General features: G+C 47.9%; 1 protein-coding gene across 1 annotated transcript in view; it reads right to left on the bottom strand.

Moving 5' to 3' along the window:
* Window positions 1-18,719, bottom strand: part of ARID1A (AT-rich interaction domain 1A) — a 92,849-nt gene extending 74,130 nt beyond the window's left edge. Inside the window, exon 1 of the mRNA XM_073666166.1 lies at window positions 17,247-18,719. Coding sequence (XP_073522267.1) covers window positions 17,247-17,909 — 663 coding nt within the window. The 5' untranslated portion in view covers window positions 17,910-18,719. The remainder of the gene's footprint in view (window positions 1-17,246) is intronic.
* Window positions 18,720-24,351: the final 5,632 nt, after the last annotated feature.

The raw sequence follows: 24,351 nt of genomic DNA, 5'->3' as shown, positions 1-24,351 counted from the left end.
CACTTACTTTGTGGCGCATTTCACCCTATGAGTGGGGAAAAAGTTACAAACAGCAAATGTATAAAGTGGTCACCAGTAAGGTCTCAGTAAGAAACATAGTCCAGAAACAAACTAATAAGAGATAAACATCACAGGCTGCACATCAAATACAGGAAAAGTTATGCTTTACTACAAAACCAAGGGGGAGGGTAACAGTCTTCCTTCAACCTTAAAAACGGAGTTCATCTAGTTCAACCCATAGCCTAACATGTTGATTCAGAGGAAGGCAAAAAAAAAAAAAACATGTGGCAAACACTAAGCTCCACATTGGGGAAAAAAATTCCTTCCCGACTCCATACGGCAATCAGACTAGTTCTCTGGATCAAAGCCCTATCAAGGAATCAGTATATATAACCTATAATATTATAGTTTTCAGGAAAGGCATCCATGCCCTTCTTAAATGTTAGTAGTGAATCACTCATTACAACATCATGCGGCAGAGAGTTCCATAGTCTCACTGCTCTTACAGTAAAGAATCCGCGTCTGATTATGATTAAACCTTCTTTCCTCCAGACGTAGAAGATGCCCCCTTGTCCCCGTCTCAGGCCTCAGAGTAAAAATATCAGTTGAAAGGTCTTTGCACTGTCCCCTCATCTACTTGTACATAGTCGTAAGATCACCCCTAAGCCTTCTTTTTTCCACTGTAAATAACCCCAAGTGTAATAACCTGTCTTGGTATTGCAGACCCCCCAGTCCTCTAATAACCTTGGTCGCTCTTCTCTGCACCTGCTCTAGTTCAGCTATGTCTTTCTTATACACCGGAGACCAGAACTGTACACAGTGTTCTAAGTGTGGTCGCACTAGTGACTTGTATAGAGGTAAAATTATGTTCTCCTCATGAGCATCTCTGCCCCTTTTAATGCATCCCATTATTTTATTTGCCTTTGCAGCAGCTGCCTGACACTGGCCACCAGGTCTTTTTCAGTGACAGTTTTGCCCAGTGTTTTACAATTAAGCATCTAATTATACATTTTATTTATGCTGCCAAAGTGCATGACCTTACATTTATCCCCATTAAAGCTCTTTTGCCATTTATCAGCCCAAGCTTCTAGTTTACATAGATCCTCCTGTAATATAAAATTGTCCTCCTCTGTATTGATTACCCTGCAGAGTTTAGTGTCATCTGCAAATATTGAAATACTACTCTGTATGCCCCCTACAAGGTCATTAAATATGTTAAAAAGAAGCGGGCCCAATACTGACCCCTGTGGCACCCCACTGTTAACTGTGACCCAGTCTGAGTGTTTTCCATTAATAACCACCCTTTGTTTCCTATCACTGAGCCAGTTCTTAACCCACATACATATATTTTCCCCTATCCCCATTGTTCTCATTTTATGTATCAACCTTTTGTGTAGGACTGTATCAAAAGCTGTTGAAAAGTCCATATACACAACATCCACTGCATTTCCTTGATCCAGTCCGGAACTTGCCTCTTCATAAAAGTTGATCAGATTAGTATGACAGAAACGGTCCCTCGTAAACCCATGTTGACATTGGGTAATGAGGTTATTCTTCTTAAGTTACTCCCCCCATCGGCTTCGTGATAAAGTTTAGGACAGTTGTTTTAAATGTTTGTCATAACTCAAAGTACACATGAAAATAAGATACTTTGTAAAATATCTTAGTAGGGAAATCTGTTTATCCTTCCTGGACTAAATCAATCAATCACTCTCAAAATTGTTACTTCGCAGGATAAAGCGTCTTCAATGATTAGATTATTATGGAGATGGGCGTTACAGTTCTCCATGGAATTGTGACAACCAAGATGTATGGCTTTTTTACACAGTGTATTTGGCGAGTATGCAGCATTACACATGGTGTTTTTTTAAAGTGTATTATGTAAGTAAATACGCAGTATTTTACAGTGCCATCATAATCAATAAGATTTCTGAAATCTCATGAACATAATGGGTTTTTTTCTCACGCATATTAGCCCCAAAAACATGTGAACATTCACTGTTGTCTCAGGACAAATGGCAGCAAAATTTCTACTCTAGCACCTCCTCCTGCATAAAATAATAATAGCACCAACTATCATCTTCTCTGTCAGTAACTGGAAAATCTGTCTTCACCGAGTACAAATTTTTCCCATTATTGCCGTTGGCCAGTAACCCTTAGGATACCAGCTGGTATGGTTATGAAATTGGAGTTGATATCTATGTGTTTGAGATGCATTTGCGCAGTAATAATTGGGTGCAATAACATGTGAACAGCTACTTCACAGCACTGTGCAATAGATTACTAGATAAGCAACAGGGAATAAGAGGACAAAGGTGGTCTTCTAAAGGCTGAAATTAAAGCCTGGACCTAACCATTTCATAAACTATAAACTGATATTTCCACACAATTATCCATGACTTACAAGGTGTTCTAGCCACAGTTTAGCCATGAATTACACTGTTAAACAAAAAATTGTAAATGAACAAAAGTAGCTAATTCGTATAGATTTGATGCTGCTAAAAATGAAAATGACAGGTAAGAGAACTAGCTCTAGTTTTTATTTTACAAGTGTCGATTGTGGAGAATTGTAATACAGTAAACGTATGGAAGAGAATAGATTTGCTCATATTAGGTTGGCAATATTTCCAAGGAAGAGAAACACTTAAGCCTGGTACAAAAATATACAAAATGAACCATTGGTTGATTCTAAGAAAATTTTACTCCCTCCGCTACACATCAAACTAGAAGTAGTGAAAAACTCTTTAAAGAGCAACAAGAAAGTGAAGGGTTCAATATTTGACAACTACATTTCCTCTATTAAGTCATGCAAACTTGAAAGAGGGTATCTTTGTTGGCCCACGGATTAGGGAGCTTTACAAGGACAGTCAGTTGATGACATACATGTGGTGAAGGCAGCGTGGAAGTTTTAACCCCTTCACCACATTGCAATTTTCTGGGGGGTTTTTCGCGCTTTTGTTAATTGCTCCCCTTCTTCCCAGAGCCATAACTTTTTTATTTTTCCATCAATATGGTCATATGAAAGCTTGTTTTATTTTTGCAGGACGAGTCATACTTTTGAATGAAACCATTGATTTGACCATATAATGTACTGGAAAATGGGAAAAAAAATTCCAAGTGCCGTGAAATTGCAAAAAAAGTGCAATTCCACAATTGTTTTTAGAGTCTTTTAGTTACCATGTTCACTAAATGCTAAAACTGACCTGGCAATATGATTATCCAGGCCAGTGTGAGTACACAGATGCCAAACATGACTTGTATAAGGTTTTTTTTGTTTTGTGTTTTTAAGCGGTGTAAAAAAAAAAAAAAAAAAAATTTGCTTATGCCGCCATTTTCAGAGATCAGTAGAGTCTTCATTTTTTGGGATCTGGAGCTAGGTGATGGCTTATTTTTTGCACCCTGAGCTGACATTTTTACACCATTTATGGGTAGATATGATGTTTTGATCACCTGTTATTGCAATGTTGTAGCGGCCAAAAACAACGTAATTCTGGAGTCTGATTTTTTTCGTTACACCGTTTACCGATTGGACATTTCTGAAGGCAGCAAAACCAATTTTTTTTTTTTTTTTTTTTTTTAGAAAAATTGTATTTTCAGTAGGATATAGAAAATTATATATATATATATATATACACATACACACACACACATACTGCCTTCAATAGTCCCCATAGGAGACTTGAAGCTGCGGTCATCCAATCGCCTGTGCTGCACATAGCAGGGCTTCAGCAGGAGACTACTGCTGGACAATCTAGCGGGACGCTCCAGAGCTACACTACAAACTGCAGGCCAAGAGAAAGCGCCAACTGGAAATTGTAATAAATGTACTTTTTTTATTATGAACATTGGCCCATGTAATGACAGTTTGTCATAGAAATTCCCAATAAATGTGTGGAAGATTTTTGGTAATTTCACATTGTAACCATGAATTGTGCATTTCATTCATTTCATCGCCCCACATCTATTTTAAAATCTAGAGCTAATGATTTAGCGATATAGTAATATTCTGTTCTCTTGTAGTTATAGAAATTTGAATAACCTTATTTGAATGCATTTACAAAGAATTCTTGAAAATTTGTTGAACAGTGTTATTAGAGGTGTGGGAAGAGTTGCCTGTTCTGGATCCTCATCTTTTTAGAGTGGAGGGCAATTGCAAAGAGTGTCCTGTACTTTCACAGACAACCTATAGAATTAATGGCTACAGTGTAATGCTATTTACAAGCACTCGAGTAGCTCCTTGTACCTGTACACATACTGGCTGGTGACAGATTCATGCAGCCAGGGCTGTGGAGTCGGTAAGCCAAACCTCCCCACTCCAACTTCCCTGACTGACTCCCTCATACATGGCTCATGTTTAAGTGATAAATTTACTGTACTAAAATGGTAACATCAGGCTTTTCATCACCAATATGATACAATGATCTAGCCATTTGCTGTTCACTCTAGCAGTTCTGAGATGCGTGCAGGCATTCCTTCCCAGTGCCTCTGATCTGTAGAGGAGGAGCCTCACTACTGAGCATGTACATAAAGTGCAGCACAGATTCATCTCACTGCCTCACTACTGAGCGTGTACATAAAGTGCAGCACAGATTCATCTCACTGCCTCACTACTGAGCGTGTACATAAAGTGCAGCACAGATTCATCTCACTGCCTCACTACTGAGCGTGTACATAAAGTGCAGCACAGATTCATCTCACTGCCTCACTACTGAGCGTGTACATAAAGTGCAGCACAGATTCATCTCACTGCCTCACTACTGAGCATGTACATAAAGTGCAGCACAGATTCATCTCACTGCCTCACTACTGAGCATGTACATAAAGTGCAGCACAGATTCATCTCACTGCCTCACTACTGAGCATGTACATAAAGTGCAGCACAGATTCATCTCACTGCCTCACTACTGAGCGTGTACATAAAGTGCAGCAGATTCATCTCACTGCCTCACTACTGAGCGTGTACATAAAGTGCAGCACAGATTCATCTCACTGCCTCACTACTGAGCGTGTACATAAAGTGCAGCACAGATTCATCTCACTACTGAGCGTGTACATAAAGTGCAGCACAGATTCATCTCACTACTGAGCGTGTACATAAAGAGCAGCACAGATTCATCTCACTGCCTCACTACTGAGAGTGTACATAAAGTGCAGCACAGATTCATCTCACTGCCTCACTACTGAGCATGTACATAAAGTGCAGCACAGATTCATCTCACTGTCTCACTACTGAGCGTGTACATAAAGTGCAGCACAGATTCATCTCACTGCCTCACTACTGAGCGTGTACATAAAGTGCAGCACAGATTCATCTCACTACTGAGCGTGTACATAAAGTGCAGCACAGATTCATCTCACTGCCTCACTACTGAGCATGTACATAAAGTGCAGCACAGATTCATCTCACTGCCTCATTACTGAGCGTCTACATAAAGTGCAGCACAGATTCATCTCACTGCCTCACTACTGAGCGTGTACATAAAGTGCAGCACAGATTCATCTCACTGCCTCACTACTGAGCGTGTACATAAAGTGCAGCACAGATTCATCTCACTGCCTCACTACTGAGCGTGTACATAAAGTGCAGCACAGATTCATCTCACTGCCTCACTACTGAGCGTGTACATAAAGTGCAGCACAGATTCATCTCACTGCCTCACTACTGAGCGTGTACATAAAGTGCAGCACAGATTCATCTCACTGCCTCACTACTGAGCATGTACATAAAGTGCAGCACAGATTCATCTCACTGCCTCACTACTGAGCGTGTACGTAAAGTGCAGCAGATTCATCTCACTGCCTCACTACTGAGCGTGTACATAAAGTGCAGCACAGATTCATCTCACTGCCTCACTACTGAGCGTGTACATAAAGTGCAGCACAGATTCATCTCACTGCCTCACTACTGAGCGTGTACATAAAGTGCAGCACAGATTCATCTCACTACTGAGCGTGTACGTAAAGTGCAGCAGATTCATCTCACTGCCTCACTACTGAGCGTGTACATAAAGTGCAGCACAGATTCATCTCACTGCCTCACTACTGAGCGTGTACATAAAGTGCAGCACAGATTCATCTCACTGCCTCACTACTGAGCATGTACATAAAGTGCAGCACAGATTCATCTCACTGCCTCACTACTGAGCGTGTACATAAAGTGCAGCACAGATTCATCTCACTGCCTCACTACTGAGCGTGTACATAAAGTGCAGCACAGATTCATCTCACTACTGAGCGTGTACATAAAGTGCAGCACAGATTCATCTCACTGCCTCACTACTGAGCATGTACATAAAGTGCAGCACAGATTCATCTCACTGCCTCACTACTGAGCGTGTACATAAAGTGCAGCACAGATTCATCTCACTGCCTCACTACTGAGCGTGTACATAAAGTGCAGCACAGATTCATCTCACTGCCTCACTACTGAGCGTGTACATAAAGTGCAGCACAGATTCATCTCACTGCCTCACTACTGAGCGTGTACATAAAGTGCAGCACAGATTCATCTCACTACCTCACTACTGAGCGTGTACATAAAGTGCAGCACATATTCATCTCACTGCCTCACTACTGAGCATGTACATAAAGTGCAGCACAGATTCATCTCACTGCCTCACTACTGAGCATGTACATAAAGTGCAGCACAGATTCATCTCACTGCCTCACTGAGCGTGTACATAAAGTGCAGCACAGATTCATCTCAACTAAAAGCCTAAATCCTTAGATCAGGAATAGGACAAATTCTTACAAAAAAAATATTCAGCACATTCTGCATTGACCTACTGTACCCAATTTATTGGATATTTTAGGAGTTAGTCTAAAATGGATCGACTCCACAGATCTGAATGCAGCATTATTTGTATGCCCCATTATATTTATGGCCGGACCATAGACTACAAGCACTTTTTAAAATTTACATTTTGTGTTACCCTATTTCTTCATAGACTGCAAGCTTGGTTGGGAGCAGGGCCCTCATTCCTCATGGTACGAATTACTCTGTAATATTGTCTGAATTGTTAAGTGCTGTGGAATATGTTGGCACTATAAAATTAAAACATTTACCCTTTGGTGGTGCTATAGGAAAACTACCAGATTTTCCCAAACTACAGCTAATTGATGGGGGTTTCTGCAAACCTCCAAAAATAGTTTTAAAAAGAAAAAAAAACCTCAACGTGATCGCATGAAAATAGCTTAGCTTCCAAACGTATGCTTTCTATTGAATCTGTACACTGCTCTGTGTGTGCGCTCAGAAAGGAGCTATGCGCCCCTGACTCCTGGTGCACACTGTTCGGGGATCTATTGAGCAGTCGGTTTGGATCTTAGGACCCTGACCCAAACACAATCTGCAAGCAATGAAAGTGCCTGCCAAATATAAGGGAAAAAAAACAAAACCTATTGAAAGTATAATTACTCATTAATGATTATATTTTTCTCTGTAGATTCCACTCCTGATTATTATATACTGATGCAAACCACTGACCAGGATAAGGATGTGTGAATAAGGCCAAAGACTGAGTGCCATAAATAAATCTTGAGCTACTTTTTTTTCTTTTTTTCTGACACTTATAGGTTTCCAATTCCAAATGTTAGCAAATAAGGGTCATTGTTTGCAAGTCAGACATTACAGTAAGGTTGGATGTCAGCTACAACATATTGCAGTCATAGTAAAATCTAGTAAAAACAAAAAACACACAGTAAGAGTATAAGCTATTGTGTTAATAGCAAGGATGATGGCGGTGCTGCATGGAGTATAGACTGCTATGTTCAGAACATAAAGATGGTAGCAATAAAAAAAAAAAATAAAAAAAACTCATGCGCCAGCCCAGGGACGAGATGCACCAAATGCAGCTCTTATCAGTGGCGTACACCTTCATATGTCCTGCCAGAAATTTTATTCCAGAGGTCAGAGGTAGAAATGCAGCCATGTAAACAGCTAGTCACAACATTTTTGTTCAACTTCACAATGCGCAAAACTTGTGACCATTTAAAGTGTTTATCGCCAGTTTTCTGCTGTATTTGCCCCTTAAAAGTACAGCTCATAAAAGATATATTAAAGCAGTGTTTCTCAACTCCAGTACTCAAGACCCCCCAATAGATCAGGACTTCCTTAGTATTGCACAGGTAAGAGAACCTGTGGTATTTTCTGATGCTATGATAATAATGCCATCACCTATGTAATACTAAGGAGATCCTGAAAACCTACATGGGAGGAGGTTCATATAAAGTAGTGGACAAATTTTTTAAGCAGTGGGGATCCAGCTATCAATCAAAATGACATCAGAAGTCCCACCCCGTCAACAAAGAAGCAGAAAAGTCTCTGTTCTGTAGACATGACATCAGCAGAGGCTTCCGAATCCTGGCAGGAGCAGTCCGTGACCGCTCTGTGCCGGGGAAGAACGTCGCAGGGCACAACAGGCAGGTAAGTTACAACTACCTGCCTGTTAGTGCTTTGCCACTTTATTTGTTTTTAATAAAGTTCCGGCTATCCCCTTTAACTTCACATTGTTCACATGCAGCTGTAAGTCAAGTTCGCTAAAATTAAGTAGCCTTCAGGTACATTGGTCATCTCCAAGGTAGACTTGTACAACAGGAAAATAGGAATAACAAAAGGGGCCGTCAACCTTTCCAATTTGATTTATCTAAAATATGTGCATTGTGGGCTAAAAATCATTTTTACAATTTGATTTCATTATAAATATTGCATTGTTTTTCTTCTATAGCCACTTTGTTACACTATTGATTCTTGCAGAATGAGTTGGAGAATCCAATCAGCCAGCTATGATGGCCTGATTTATGATCACAAAGTTTGGCTGTGTGCCCACGATGCGTTTAAGCATTTCCGCAGCGGCAAGAACGCTGCAGAAACGCTTAAAAAATGCACGGTAGAAGGCCTGCCATGTTCCCCAAAGATAATCCGCATGTGCTGTGCACATGCTGCGAAAATTTCCCGCTGCGGATTATCATTGCGGAAAAAAACGCAGCACTACCAATTATTTTGCGGAAGCGCTGAGTTTTCGCCGCCATTGACTTGCATTAGAACGCATGGATTACGCTTCACTAGATAAGCACATGCGGAATACATGCGTTCCAATGTGTGGAGAAGAGGAGACTCTCCTCCGGACCCAGGTACCATAGAAAACTGTAAAAAAAAAAATAAATAAAAAAATAAATAAAATAAAATAAAAAATAAATATTATACTTACCTTCTGATGGCCCGCGGTGCTCTCGTCCTCCGTTGCCGGCAGATCGCGATGGACTGGAGGACCTGCGCTGACGTCATAGTCATGTGACGGGTCACGCGATGCTGACGTCGGCAGGTCCTTCAGTGTACCGCGATCTGCCAGCAGCCAGGACCGAGCGAAGCAAGACTGCGGGGGACATCGGAAGGTAAGTATAGATTTATTTTTTACCATTCTTTCGGTCACAGTATATAAATCTATGCCGGTTGTGTGGATTTATATAGTGTGAACAAGTTGTCAAGCACTTTCCAAGTGATGCTAAAATCGCTTGGAAAGCGCTTGACATCCCGCATGCGGAAATGCATGTGAAGAACGCTTCACATTCGCATGTCCCTGGCAGGAAAAACGCATGTACAATCCGCATGTACAATCCGCATGTGTTTTTTCTGCCAGGGAGATGCAGAAACGCTCAGGAAAAATCTGGAGCATTTCTGCATCATGGGCACATAGCCTTAAAGTGACCCTGTCACCAGGTTTTACCCATATGAGATAAGGCCAGTACCTGTAAGCCCTCATATACAGCATTCTAATATGCTGTATATATGCCCCCATTCCGGCCTGCAAGACAGGAAGAAGACCTTTTATAATACTTACCTAAGGGGGCTCGGTCCAAAGGGCTGGTCTTGCTTCAGTGCCTCCTCTTCTTGCGATCCGGTCCTTCTTCCCCGCTCTATCGAGGACAGAGTAAAGTACTGCAGTGCGCATGTGCCAGGTCTCTCTGGCCATTTCCTGCACATGCGCACTGCAGTACTAGTCAGGGCAGAGAAGTACGCCTGCACAGCAGCGCAATGCTGAACACGGTATGTATGACGTAGAACACATCATCCACACAAAGCCCACGTGTAATGGTATATCTTTTCTGGTTATTCTCGATTTATTTATTCATTGTGAACATCTGTTACGAATACTTACCTGGGTTACCACCTTTTGTTGGGCACTTTCCTCCCCTCTTTTGAACTATTGTAATATATACAGCATATTAGAATGCTGTATGTGAGGGCTGAAAGGTACTGGCCTTACGTCATATGGGAAAAACCTGGTGACAGGTTCCCTTTAAAGACGTGGTCCACTACTTGGACAGCCCTTCTCAAAATCACCATGTCCACACCCCCTTATAAAACAGCAGCAGTTACCATCACCTCTGGTGAGAGCGCCATTCCAGCGGTGTCAGCACTGGCTCTTGCAGGGCTTGCGAGACATTATGCACCACAAGACAGCAGCCGCAGCTCTGACCTCCTCCATTTCCGTTACGTCCTAAGTAGGGTAAAGGGAAGCGGCCGCTGATAAAATAACGTGAGCCCTTCAGCCTATATCATGCAAGCCAAAAGAGCCAGACCAGACAACATTAGAACAGCATCCTCTCTGAATGCGAATATAGCCATTATTATTTTATGGTGGGGACAGAGATCGAGAAGAGATTGCCTGTGTAGTGGATAACCCCTTTTAACTGTCCAAGGAAACAAAAAGCCTGTTAAAGTTAAAACGGAGCACTATTTTAATGAAACTGGAAAAATTATTTTTAGGCCCAAAAACAAGTATTTAAGAAAAACAATGTCCTGAAAGAATACTAAAGTTCATGAAAACCATGGTATTCGTTATTATTTCTTTTTTCAAGCTGCAAACTCCTCATGCAATTGTCCGCATTATAGCAGCATTCCAGGCTCTGGGTTATGCATTTCATTGCTTCTGGGCAAGACTATAGTAACACAAATTACCACCCAGCACTTATTGCTCAGTAGTAGGGCACTTACAGTTTTTGTATTACCAAGCCATAGGCACAACACCACCACATAGGCTCCATACACAAGAGGATAGGTTCCATATAAATGACTGGCCTGATATACTATGTAACTAACTGTATGTTCGCACTAATTAGTGCTGCTATTACATTTTCCTCCCATCTAAGGCCTCACTCAGACACCCAACATTCTCATGGAAGAGAAAAACAGACCGATTTTGATCAGACTCATCTGTTTTTCTCATATGTGGAGAAAAAAAAATAAAGTTTGTCCACCTTCTCCTTTCTGACAGTCCGTGAAAATCAGACCACACAGTGGTCATCTGTGTGTGGTCCGAATTTTTCACTGGGCCATAGATTTACATTGGTTATTTTGATCTGACCTTCAGATCAAAAATCGGACACATCTCCGCAAATCATTCAGTCGTTGAAAAACCAATGACATGTGAATGGCCCCACAGACCATCACTTCACAGGTACGAGTGCCATCTGTGAAAACCACAGATAGCACTCATGAAAATATCAGACATCTGAATGAGGCCTAAGGGTAATAACACTACCCTAAAATTGTTACTTTTGGCCAGCTCCATGAAGGCCATTTAAATGGCCCATGGTGGAATAAAGCCACAGACCCAGATTTTGCCCTCCACTGTCTTAAACATGATTCTGTAACAGAAAATATTGCTGGTCAGCAAATCATGAATTTGCTCATCTTTATTATGGAGCATAAAGCCATTTGAGTACAAGTCCAAGACATCAAGATGTTGTGTGATATCCATCCGGCTCATATACACATTTAATATGTATCAAACTTGGCATGTAAATATATCAAGGCAAGACATAACAGGCAGTATATTTCCAAAGTTACCCGCAAACTTAGCCTTAAGTTGAAAAGTTTAGTGCCATGTTCACACATGGTTTTTTTTTGCAGCAAAACTTTATCTTCAGGGGCATTTTGTTCAGTATTTTTCTAGCAGTTTTGGTGCATTTTTTCACTGTCCTTCTGTCTCTATTTATACATGTACATAGAGTTCTGTGGGAAAAAAGAACCCCATTCTATTTTACCATCAAAAACGCTGAAAAAATGCTGATGCAAATTTTGGTGCGTTTTTTTCACCACCCATTACTTCCTATGGGTGAAAAAACACTGAAAGAAGTGACATGCTCTATTTTCCAAAAAAAAACATGCAAAACACAAAATACGGAACAAAAAAAAAAACATGGTGTGAACAGAGAATTCTGGTTTCTCAGACTTTGCTGGTACTATAAAACACAGCTGAAAATTTGCATAAAAATCTGGAGGAAAAAAACGCTGAAAAAAAAAACCATGATGTGTGAACATAGCCTAAAAGTGCTTTTTTAAAGTCATATTTAGAGGCGTGACACGCATCCCCCTGAGTGACTGGGCTGCAGGTGGGGTTTCACCGCACGTCACAGCCCAGCATCCAGCGCGCGCTTGCAGCCAATGAACGCAGAGGAGAGAGAAAGCGCGTGCTGGATGCTGGACTGTGACGTGCGGTGAAACCCCACCTGCAGCCCAGTCACTCAGGGGGGTGCTTGTCACTGGGTCACACCTCTGTGTTCCCGGAACTTGACATGACATCAACGGATGTCAGAGCCGGCTGCAGCCGGGGTTCCCGTGATGTCCAGTGAGCGGTCAGCGATAGCGCCGCTCACAGGCACTGATTACAGAAGGTAATAACAAAAAAAATTATTTTCCAAAGTTTAAATCGATGTGGGCATTATTTATAGTAGTGGACAACCTCTTTAATCCATCATCCCAAGTGGGAGGTTTAAAAAAAAAAAAAAAAAAAAAAGTTTTTAAAAAAGTCAAAGTTCTAGCATGTATAGCTCACACCAAGAGCAGAAAAGTCTTAGGGATCAGGATGAAATGCGCTGCTGACACCTATCTTTCAGTTTTACATTGACACCCTTTAAAGAAGATGTCCAGTACTTTTTACTATGCCCCCAATGTATTTACTCTCTTCAGGTAAGGGTTTTGTAAATACCCCTTTGTCCTTCTTGCCCGTGTGCGGCGCTATCCTTGACCGCTCACAGGCATCACGTGGCCCCCGGCTGCAGCCGGCTCTGACATCCGCTGATGACATGTCAAGTTCCGGCTACAGCCGGGCGTGACCCAGTGCTGCGTTCCACAGTGAGTGATTGGCTGTGGGCGCAGTTACCCCACGTGTCACACCCAGCATCAACCGCGCGCTTTCCCTCTCCCCATTCATTGGGAAAGAACGCAGTGGATGCTGGGTGTGATGCACGGGGTAACCCTGCCCACAGCCCAGCATCCACTGCAGGGACCGCGTCACTGATGTCACGCCTCATTTGACGTGACATCAGAGGAGGCCGCAGCCGGGAGTCACGTGATGCCTGCGAGTGGCCCACTCACAGACAAGAAAGACAAAAAGAGGTATTTACAAAAACCCTTATCTGAAGAGGGTAAATACATTGGGGGCATTTGGGCCATAGTAAAAAGTACTGGACAACTCCTTTAAAGATAACTAAATTGGATCCAGATGTGGTCTAAGTGGCATCTACATCCTACAGTGGCCAGTGATCCATGGTTTACACCCCCTGGAAATGAGAACTAAATTTAGATACTTATTCCAAAGCACCCAAGGTATTTTGGGGAATGAGGATATAGGTATTAAGGACATGGTCATATATAGGATCATCATCAGGATGGATCAGGATGTACACTACATGCAGAACTCGATAAGTGAGTATTTTGACCATATCATTTTTCTGCATACTTTCCAACTCCAAACTGTATAAACTTGAATGCTTATTGGATGAAGCAGATCAGGTGACGTCTATCAGTGTAACAAGGGATGGTGTGGCCTAAGGATACAACACCCGTTATCAGGTGTTCAGAATTATTAGTCTTATTATTAAGACTCTGAAAAAGTAAAAAATTGTGAAAAGTCTTACAGAGGGATGCAGCATTCTTGAAATTGCAGCATGATTACAAATCAAAAGTTTTGTTGCAAATTGTCAACAGGGTCACAAAAAACGTGTTGAGAAAAAGACGCACATTAACTGCCAAAGATTTACGAATCAAAACGTGAAGAGGCCAGGAATCCGCTATCCTCCAGTGCTGTCATATTCCAGAAATGCAACCTCCCTGGAGGGCCCAGAAGTACAAGGTGTTCAGAGACATGGCTAAAGTAAGGAAGGCTATGTAAGGCTAAAGACACTCAAATCAACTCTCAAACCTATTGTCAGTTTTTAAAAGACAATTTCTTCAAGCAGTGGTACAGGAAAAAAAAGTCAGCATCTTAAGAAAACCAATGCTGCGTCACAGGTATACAGCTTAGCTAGCCAATAAAGGTGTTAAAAATGGCCCCCCTTCCCTATCTGAGTAGCGTAACTGATATAAACAAAAGGATCTATTCAGTGGAACATGTAAATCCCCTAAAAACATGTCTATTAGATATGCATTAAAAACCATAACAAGAAAAAATGTGGTAATGCAAGTGATATACTGGTCCAGTAATACACCACATGACACCAGGGACCCTGTAAATCCCGATAAAGATATCCTGCATAATGATACAGCTTAGCCACAGTAGTTGGCACCTTACAAATAAACAAAAAATGGCGCCCCCGCTCAATGGTGGCTCTCCCCACAAATTCCTATCATAATGGGAGATCCAAATAAAGATACTCTCTGATATTGGTCAGGGACAGTGGATTAGAACAGTAAAAGGCAGGTCTGAACAAAAACATATTTCTCTTATAATAAATGTGAAGGGGATAACTCATGCCTTAACGCGTTTCCCCATACTTCAAGGTTCATCAGGAGGCTAGATACTTGGAGAAGGAACAGACAATGATCACAGGCCCAGCACGGTGTGTAGGGCAGTTTAGGGAGAGCCAACGTTGAGTGTGGATGCCATCGTTTGCTTATCTGTTTGAGTGCCAACATCCGCGGCTAGGCATTATCAGTACACCAGGTATCTTTAGAGGGATCTACAGGATTCCTGGTATATTAGTGGACCAAGTTATTTTAGGTCTATATTTTGTAATTTCTGTATTATATGTCTATATCTTTACCTTATTGGAGGTTTTTATATAGGTCTATCACTTAAACCATATGAAGAACTTGTGGGCCCTTCCTAAACAAGGAGATTTACAATGAAGGAAAACGGTACACCTCCCTGAACAGAGTCAGAGACAGCGGTTGATGCTGTTCAAAAAGTTGATTGCTTGCAAATTAGGAAATTGACAGACTCCATGGATGGAAGGTTTATGATTGTTACTGAAAAGAGTAGTGGCTATAATTGGTCACTGATATTTAAAAAAAAAAAATGTCAGAAATTTATTTTTGTACATTGTTTATTTTTCTCACTTTAACAAGTGAAAACTAACAATGGAGATTGAAATATTTACTTTTACTTAAACATTCAGGTTTATTAAGCTTTTGGACTGACCGACAGCACTTGAGTTGTTTAATTTTATTGATCAAAAATGCACATTGGCTAATTGTGCACACAGCATAGGTATGCAGTCTATGGTCATGTAGTGGACCATCACCAGGATGGACAAGGATAAGAGTGTGGGTATATAGTACACAGTCATTTCGAGGATGGAGATTGCCATGGATGTAGGTATACAGTATATGGTCATGTAGAGGATCATCAGTATTTGGATATTGACATGGGTATAGATATAAAGGTACATGATCATGTTAGGATCATCAGCAGGATGGATGATGCCGGAGGTGTAAGTATATTGTACACAGTCATGTAGGGGGATCACCAACAGGATGGATGAGGTCGGAGGTGTAGGTATACTGTACACAGTCATGTAGGGGGGATCACCACCAGGATGGATGAGGTCGGAGGTGTAGGTATACAGTACACAGTCATGTAGGGGGATCACCACCAGGATGGATGAGGTCGGAGGTGTAGGTATACAGTACACAGTCATGTAGGGGGGGGGGGTCACCACCAGGATGGATGAGGTCGGAGGAGTAGGTATACAGTACACAGTCATGTAGGGGGATCACCACCAGGATGGATGAGGTCGGAGGTGTAGGTATACAGTACACAGTCATGTAGGGGGATCACCACCAGGATGGATGAGGTCGGAGGTGTAGGTATACAGTACACAGTCATGTTGGGGGGGGGGATCACCACCAGGATGGATGAGGTCGGAGGAGTAGGTATACAGTACACAGTCATGTAGGGGGGGGGGTCACCACCAGGATGGATGAGGTCGGAGGAGTAGGTATACAGTACACAGTCATGTAGGGGGGTCACCACCAGGATGGATGAGGTCGGAGGAGTAGGTATACAGTACACAGTCATGTAGGGGGATCACCACCAGGATGGATGAGGTCGGAGGAGTAGGTATACAGTACACAGTCATGTAGGGGGATCACCACCAGGATGGATGAGGTCGGAGGTGTAGGTATACAGTACACAGTCATGTTGGGGGAATCACCACCAGGATGGATGAGGTTGGAGGTGTAGGTATACAGTACACAGTCATGTAGGGGGAATCACCACCAGGATGGAGGAGGTCGGAGGTGTAGGCACACAGTACACAGTCATGTAGGGAGATCACCACAAGGATGGATGAGGTAGGAGGTGTAGGCACACAGTACACAGTCATGTAGGGAGATCACCACAAGGATGGATGAGGTAGGAGGTGTAGGCACACAGTACACAGTCATGTAGGGGGATCACCACCAGGATGGATGAGGTCGGAGGTGTAGGCATACAGTACACGGTCATGTAGGGGATCACCAGGATGGATGAGGTCGGAGGTATAGGTATACAGTAGGATAAGGTTGGAGGAGTAGGCACAGTACACGGTCATGTAGAGGATCACCACTAGGATGGACGAGGTCAGAGGTGTAGGTATACATTACATGATCATGCAGGGGATCACCACCAGGACGGATGAGGCCAGGGGTGTAGATATACAGTACACGGTCATGTAGGGGATCACCACAAGGACGGATGAGGCCGGGGGTGTAGGTATACAGTAGGATGAGGCCGGGGTATACAGTACCTGGTCATGTGGGCCATATGCGGTGTACACATTAGGCCAGAGATGAGAGCACCACAGGACTGAAGTGGCAGTATGACCACAGCCTCCAGTGGCTGCCCAAGCCCTGATGCCCAGTGTCACCAGCATGCCATGGCTCATTGTCTGCACACAATACAGGCTGCTGTTTCCCCCGATCCCGAAAGCACATTGCCCCCCTCCTACCACACGCACACACAATAATAAAGGTCACTTGTTACCTGCGCCGTCCTGGGCACGCTCTGCCCGCTGCTGCCAGGGCTCCCGGGCGGGTGGACCCCTCTCTGACCTGTGGCCCAGCCGGCCGCATAGCCTTCGGGTCCTTTGTGCTGCTCAGAGTACTCTCCTCCGGGGTAGGCCGGGAACCCCCGCCCCGGACTGGGCGCCGTCAGCAACTGGTTCAGAGTTGGGGTAGCAGCTGCTGGCTGCGCGGGGCCGAACCGTGGCGGAGGCGGGGGGTAGGCCGGAGCCGGGGGTTTTCCCGTGGAGGCAGTCGGGCGAGGCGAGGGGTACCCCGGCTGGTAGGCCCGGTTCGGGAAGGCCGGGTAGGAGTTGTAGGCCTCGTTCGGAGGCGGATAGTCCAGGCCGGGGCCAGACTGGAAGACTCCCCGGTTGTAGGAGGAGAAAGCGAATCCCCCGGGCGGGAGCGATGAGGCGGACGAGGCCGCAGCCGTATCTCCCGGCTCCTGAAGCGCGGACGTCGGGGGCGCACGGGTTCCGTTGGCCGCTTCAGGCGTCTCGGAGTCCGCGGAAGCCTGGGCCGGGGACTCGGCCTGAGGGTCGGCAGGAGGGGGGTCCCCCGGGCTCTTCTTTAATTCGGGACCGGAGGCGGGCGGGGTTCCTCCGAGGCTGGGGCCGGAGGCCGGGGCCACCTGGGCGGCCATGGAGCACTATGAGAAGGGTGGGGATGGAGGCGGCCTCCCCCCCCAGGTGTCGGGCTAGTCTCGGGCAGGAGGGGAGGGGAGCCGTTTAGTCGGACACGAGGCGGTGGAGAGGAGGAGGAGAGGCCATTTTACCGAAAGAGGAGGAGGAGAGACAGGCCGCAAAGCGCGGAGCTCGGAGTCCTGGACTGGGGAGGCTGAGGCCGCAAGACCCGGCGGTGGAGCACGGGGAGCGGGCCGGGAAGGCAAGCTTCCTGCACAAGGAGCACACACAGGAAAGCGCGGCCTGGAGCCTGGACGGGAAGCACGGCTGCTGCAACACTGGGAGAAGGAGGAGGAGGGCGGCAAGTCCCGGAACTGGAGCGCCAGAGCTCGGCGAAGAAAGCCCAGGGCGGATCGGGAGCGCCGCTACACACGGGAGCCCTTCATGCTCGGCAGGGGAGCACAGCCCTGAAGCGATCACATTGCCGGGCGCCCGGAACACCCGGAGCTGGGGCACGCTCTCATAAGGACGGCAAGAGGGGGAACCAGAGAAGAGGAACAGAGGGAACCGATGGGGAAAACACGGAGCTGGATTCAAAATGGCAGCACAGCGCCTTCATTGGCTCTGCAAAGCCCGGAATCTGGAGTCAGTACAGGTGCTGGGACACAATGAAAGCGGAGCAAGGGCCGGCGCTGGATCACGGAGAATGAACCCTCCTTTTCCTATAGGCTTACAGACAAGAGCCGGACAGGAAGACCTGGACCTGCTGACAAGATCCGGAGTCATCCAATCGTCTCCCATTAACTGAGAACCAAGTCGATCCGGGCAGTAAGACCCGGGGGCGGAGCGCGGGAACCCGGGGGAAGGTGGGTCACGTGACAACGCAGGGCGTGTCCATACGTCGCTACGTCACAAGGTGTGTGCGCTCAGGACTGATCTTCATTGTGTTCTAGCGAAGTAACGCGAGGCGCTGAGCATTGTGCACATACATGTACGTGGTCACATGGCAGCCTTCATGCGCGCCCACGACCCGAGCTCTGCATGCAGCCGCGGCGCTGCCGTGTGTGAGAGGCTGCAGTGGTAGCATGACTTTCACAGGACGGCCATTTAGTCACATTACACGCGCACGCTGCCGCCATGTCTGCCATAACCGCAGCCAATGGCAGCGCTCCTGTAGTGACCCCCAGACGCAGGCACAAAGAGCTCGGAGCGTCGGCCCGGGGGGAGGGGCGCTCTTCTCCGGATCTTCATTCTTAATCACACTGACTGGCCGGGCTGCCCCATAATGCACCGCAGCGGAGCGTGGCAGCTCCCAAAACCCGGAGTGTGAGGGCGGTAATGTGGGGCTATAGACAAAGGAGGGAGGAGGCTGCAGCGGCCAGGAATGCACAGGAACATCAGTGGCCTTGTCTCCGGTCACATGTCTGCCTGCACATGTGCTCCCTGTATGTACACAATGCTGTGCCGGCTGCCGGCACCATGGACCACCACACAACCAGAAGGGGAAGAGCGGAGTAACAGGGCGCAGCCCTTGGGGCCTCACTCCTAATGGACATGCAGTGCAAAAGTCTTAGGCAGATGTGGGGAGAAAGCTTTCCATTACACAAGGGTTAATAATGGATTGTCATCAATTAGAGTGAATAAAAGATCAATGTATTCAGATGACTGGTGGGTGTGAGCAGCCTTCCCATCAGTACCCCTGACACTTGGTCTCTGGTTGTGAAGGAGCTCAGAAAGGAGAGCTAACCAGCAGTCTATGGATGTGTCTCCTAATGTACCCACACCCACTGGGTGCTGAGATCGTGGCTCTGAGCACCCCTGCTGTCTCCTCATGTACCCGCACCCACAGGGTGCTGAGATCGTGGCTCTGAGCACCCCTGCTGTCTCCTCATGTACCCGCACCCACAGGGTGCTGAGATCGTGGCTCTGAGCACCCCTGCTGTCTCCTCATGTACCCACACCCACTGGGTGCTGAGATTGTGGCTCTGTGCACCCCTGCTGTCTCCTCGCACCCACAGGGTGCTGAGATCGTGGCTCTGAGCACCCCTGCTGTCTCCTCATGTACCCGCACCCACAAGGTGCTGAGATCGTGGCTCTGAGCACCCCTGCTGTCTCCTCATGTACCCGCACCCACAGGGTGCTGAGATTGTGGCTCTGAGCACCCCTGCTGTCTCCTCATGTACCCACACCCACTGGGTGCTGAGATTGTGGCTCTGTGCACCCCTGCTGTCTCCTCATGTACCCGCACCCACAGGGTGCTGAGATCGTGGCTCTGAGCACCCCTGCTGTCTCCTCATATACCCACACCCACTGGGTGCTGAGATCGTGGCTCTGAGCACCCCTGCTGTCTCCTCATGTACCCGCACCCACAGGGTGCTGAGATCGCGACTCTGTGCACCCCTGCTGTCTCCTCATGCACCCACACCCACTTGGTGCTGAGATCGAGGCTCTGAGCACCCCTGCTGTCTCCCCATATACCCACACCCACTAGGTGCTGAGTTCGGGGTTCTGTGTACCCCTGCTGTCTCCTAATGTACCCACACCCACTGGACGCTGAGATTGTGGCTCTGTGCACCCCTGCTGTCTCCTCATGCACCCACACCCACTAGGTGCTGAGATCGTGGCTCTGTGCACCCCTGCTGTCTCCTCATGCACCCACACCCACTGGGTGCTGAGATCAGAGCTCTGTGCACCCCTGCTCTCTCCTCATGCACCCACACCCACTGGGTGCTGAGATCGGGGCTCTGTGCACCCCTTCTGTCTCCTCATATACCCACACCCACTGGGTGCTGAGATCGTGGCTCTGTGCACCCCTGCTGTCTCCTCATGCACCCACACCCACTGGGTGCTGAGATCGTGGCTCTGTGCACCCCTGCTGTCTCCTCATATACCCACACCCACTGGGTGCTGAGATCGTGGCTCTGTGCACCCCTGCTGTCTCCTCATGCACCCACACCCACTGGGTGCTGAGATCGTGGCTCTGTGCACCCCTGCTGTCTCCTCATATACCCACACCCACTGGGTGCTGAGATCGTGGCTCTGTGCACCCCTGCTGTCTCCTCATGCACCCACACCCACTGGGTGCTGAGATCCGGGCTCTGTGCACCCCTGCTGTCTCCTCATATACCCACACCCACTGGGTGTTGAGATCGTGGCTCTGTGCACCCCTGCTGTCTCCTCATGCACCCACACTCACTGGGTGCTGAGATCCGGGCTCTGTGCACCCCTGCTGTCTCCTCATATACCCACACCCACTGGGTGCTGAGATTGTGGCTCTGTGCACCCCTGCTGTCTCCTCATGCACCCACACCCACTGGGTGCTGAGATCGTGGCTCTGAGCACCCCTGCTGTCTCCTCATATACCCACACCCACTGGGTGCTGAGATTGTGGCTCTGTGCACCCCTGCTGTCTCCTCATGCACCCACACCCACTGGGTGCTGAGATCGTGGCTCTGAGCACCCCTGCTGTCTCCTCATATACCCACACCCAATGGGTGCTGAGATCGTGGCTCTGTGCACCCCTGCTGTCTCCTCATGCACCCACACCCACTTGGTGCTGAGATCGTGGCTCTGAGCACCCCTGCTGTCTCCCCATATACCCACACCCACTAGGTGCTGAGTTCGGGGTTCTGTGTACCGCTGCTGTCTCCTAATGTACCCACACCCACTGGTCGCTGAGATTGTGGCTCTGTGCACCCCTGCTGTCTCCTCATGCACCCACACCCACTGGGTGCTGAGATCGTGGCTCTGTGCACCCCTGCTGTCTCCTCATGTACCCGCACCCACAGGGTGCTGAGATCGTGGCTCTGTGCACCCCTGCTGTCTCCTCATGTACCCGCACCCACAGGGTGCTGAGATTGTGGCTCTGTGCACCCCTGCTGTCTCCTCATATACCCACACCCACTGGGTGCTGAGATTGTGGCTCTGTGCACCCCTGCTGTCTCCTCATGCACCCACACCCACTGGGTGCTGAGATCGTGGCTCTGAGCACCCCTGCTGTCTCCTCATGTACCCGCACCCACAGGGTGCTGAGATCGTGGCTCTGAGCACCCCTGCTGTCTCCTCATGTACCCGCACCCACAGGGTGCTGAGATCGTGGCTCTGAGCACCCCTGCTGTCTCCTCATGTACCCACACCCACTGGGTGCTGAGATTGTGGCTCTGTGCACCCCTGCTGTCTCCTCATGTACCCGCACCCACAGGGTGCTGAGATCGTGGCTCTGAGCACCCCTGCTGTCTCCTCATATACCCACACCCACTGGGTGCTGAGATCGTGGCTCTGAGCACCCCTGCTGTCTCCTCATGTACCCGCACCCACAGGGTGCTGAGATCGCGACTCTGTGCACCCCTGCTGTCTCCTCATGCACCCACACCCACTGGGTGCTGAGATCGTGGCTCTGAGCACCCCTGCTGTCTCCTCATGTACCCGCACCCACAGGGTGCTGAGATCGCGACTCTGTGCACCCCTGCTGTCTCCTCATGCACCCACACCCACTGGGTGCTGAGATCGTGGCTCTGAGCACCCCTGCTGTCTCGTCATGTACCCGCACCCACAGGGTGCTGAGATCGCGACTCTGTGCACCCCTGCTGTCTCCTCATGCACCCACACCCACTTGGTGCTGAGATCGTGGCTCTGAGCACCCCTGCTGTCTCCCCATATACCCACACCCACTAGGTGCTGAGTTCGGGGTTCTGTGTACCCCTGCTGTCTCCTAATGTACCCACACCCACTGGTCGCTGAGATTGTGGCTCTGTGCACCCCTGCTGTCTCCTCATATACCCACACCCACTGGGTGCTGAGATTGTGGCTCTGTGCACTCCTGCTGTCTCCTCATATACCCACACCCACTGGGTGCTGAGATCGTGGCTTTGTGCACCCCTGCTGTCTCCTCATGCACCCACACCCACTGGGTGCTGAGATCCGGGCTCTGTGCACCCCTGCTGTCTCCTCATATACCCACACCCACTGGGTGCTGAGATTGTGGCTCTGAGCACCCCTGCTGTCTCCCCATATACCCACACCCACTAGGTGCTGAGTTCGGGGTTCTGTGTACCCCTGCTGTCTCCTAATGTACCCACACCCACTGGTCGCTGAGATTGTGGCTCTGTGCACCCCTGCTGTCTCCTCATGCACCCACACCCACTAGGTGCTGAGATCGTGGCTCTGTGCACCCCTGCTGTCTCCTCATGCACCCACACCCACTGGGTGCTGAGATCAGAGCTCTGTGCACCCCTGCTCTCTCCTCATGCACCCACACCCACTGGGTGCTGAGATCGGGGCTCTGTGCACCCCTGCTGTCTCCTCATATACCCACACCCACTGGGTGCTGAGATCGTGGCTCTGTGCACCCCTGCTGTCTCCTCATGCACCCACACCCACTGGGTGCTGAGATCGTGGCTCTGTGCACCCCTGCTGTCTCCTCATGCACCCACACCCACTGGGTGCTGAGATCGTGGCTCTGTGCACCCTTGCTGTCTCCTCATATACCCACACCCACTGGGTGCTGAGATCGTGGCTCTGTGCACCCCTGCTGTCTCCTCATGCACCCACACCCACTGGGTGCTGAGATCCGGGCTCTGTGCACCCCTGCTGTCTCCTCATATACCCACACCCACTGGGTGCTGAGATTGTGGCTCTGAGCACCCCTGCTGTCTCCTCATGCACCCACACCCACTGGGTGCTGAGATCGTGGCTCTGAGCACCCCTGCTGTCTCCTCATATACCCACACCCACTGGGTGCTGAGATTGTGGCTCTGTGCACCCCTGCTGTCTCCTCATGCACCCACACCCACTGGGTGCTGAGATCGTGACTCTGAGCACCCCTGCTGTCTCCTCATATACCCACACCCAATGGGTGCTGAGATCGTGGCTCTGTGCACCCCTGCTGTCTCATCATGCACCGACACCCACTTGGTGCTGAGATCGTGGCTCTGAGCACCCCTGCTGTCTCCCCATATACCCACACCCACTATGTGCTGAGTTCGGGGTTCTGTGTACCCCTGCTGTCTCCTAATGTACCCACACCCACTGGTCGCTGAGATTGTGGCTCTGTGCACCCCTGCTGTCTCCTCATGCACCCACACCCACTGGGTGCTGAGATCGTGGCTCTGAGCACCCCTGCTGTCTCCTCATATACCCATACCCACTGGGTGCTGAGATTGTGGCTCTGTGCACCCCTGCTGTCTCCTCATGCACCCACACCCACTGGGTGCTGAGATCGTGGCTCTGAGCACCCCTTCTGTCTCCTCATATACCCACACCCACTGGGTGCTGAGATCGTGGCTCTGTGCACCCCTGCTGTCTCCTCATGCACCCACACCCACTGGGTGCTGAGATCGTGGCTCTGTGCACCCCTGCTGTCTCCTCATATACCCACACCCACTGGGTGCTGAGATCGTGGCTCTGTGCACCCCTGCTGTCTCCTCATGCACCCACACCCACTGGGTGCTGTGATCCGGGCTC

This window comes from Phyllobates terribilis, unplaced genomic scaffold, assembly GCF_046119375.1.
Source record: "Phyllobates terribilis strain yellow unplaced genomic scaffold, ASM4611937v1 Scaffold_2__4_contigs__length_985480577, whole genome shotgun sequence".
Classification (NCBI taxonomy): Eukaryota; Metazoa; Chordata; class Amphibia; order Anura; family Dendrobatidae; genus Phyllobates; species Phyllobates terribilis.
The sequence above is the reverse complement of the archived record's forward strand: the minus strand, read 5'-3'. Positions and strand labels throughout refer to the sequence as shown.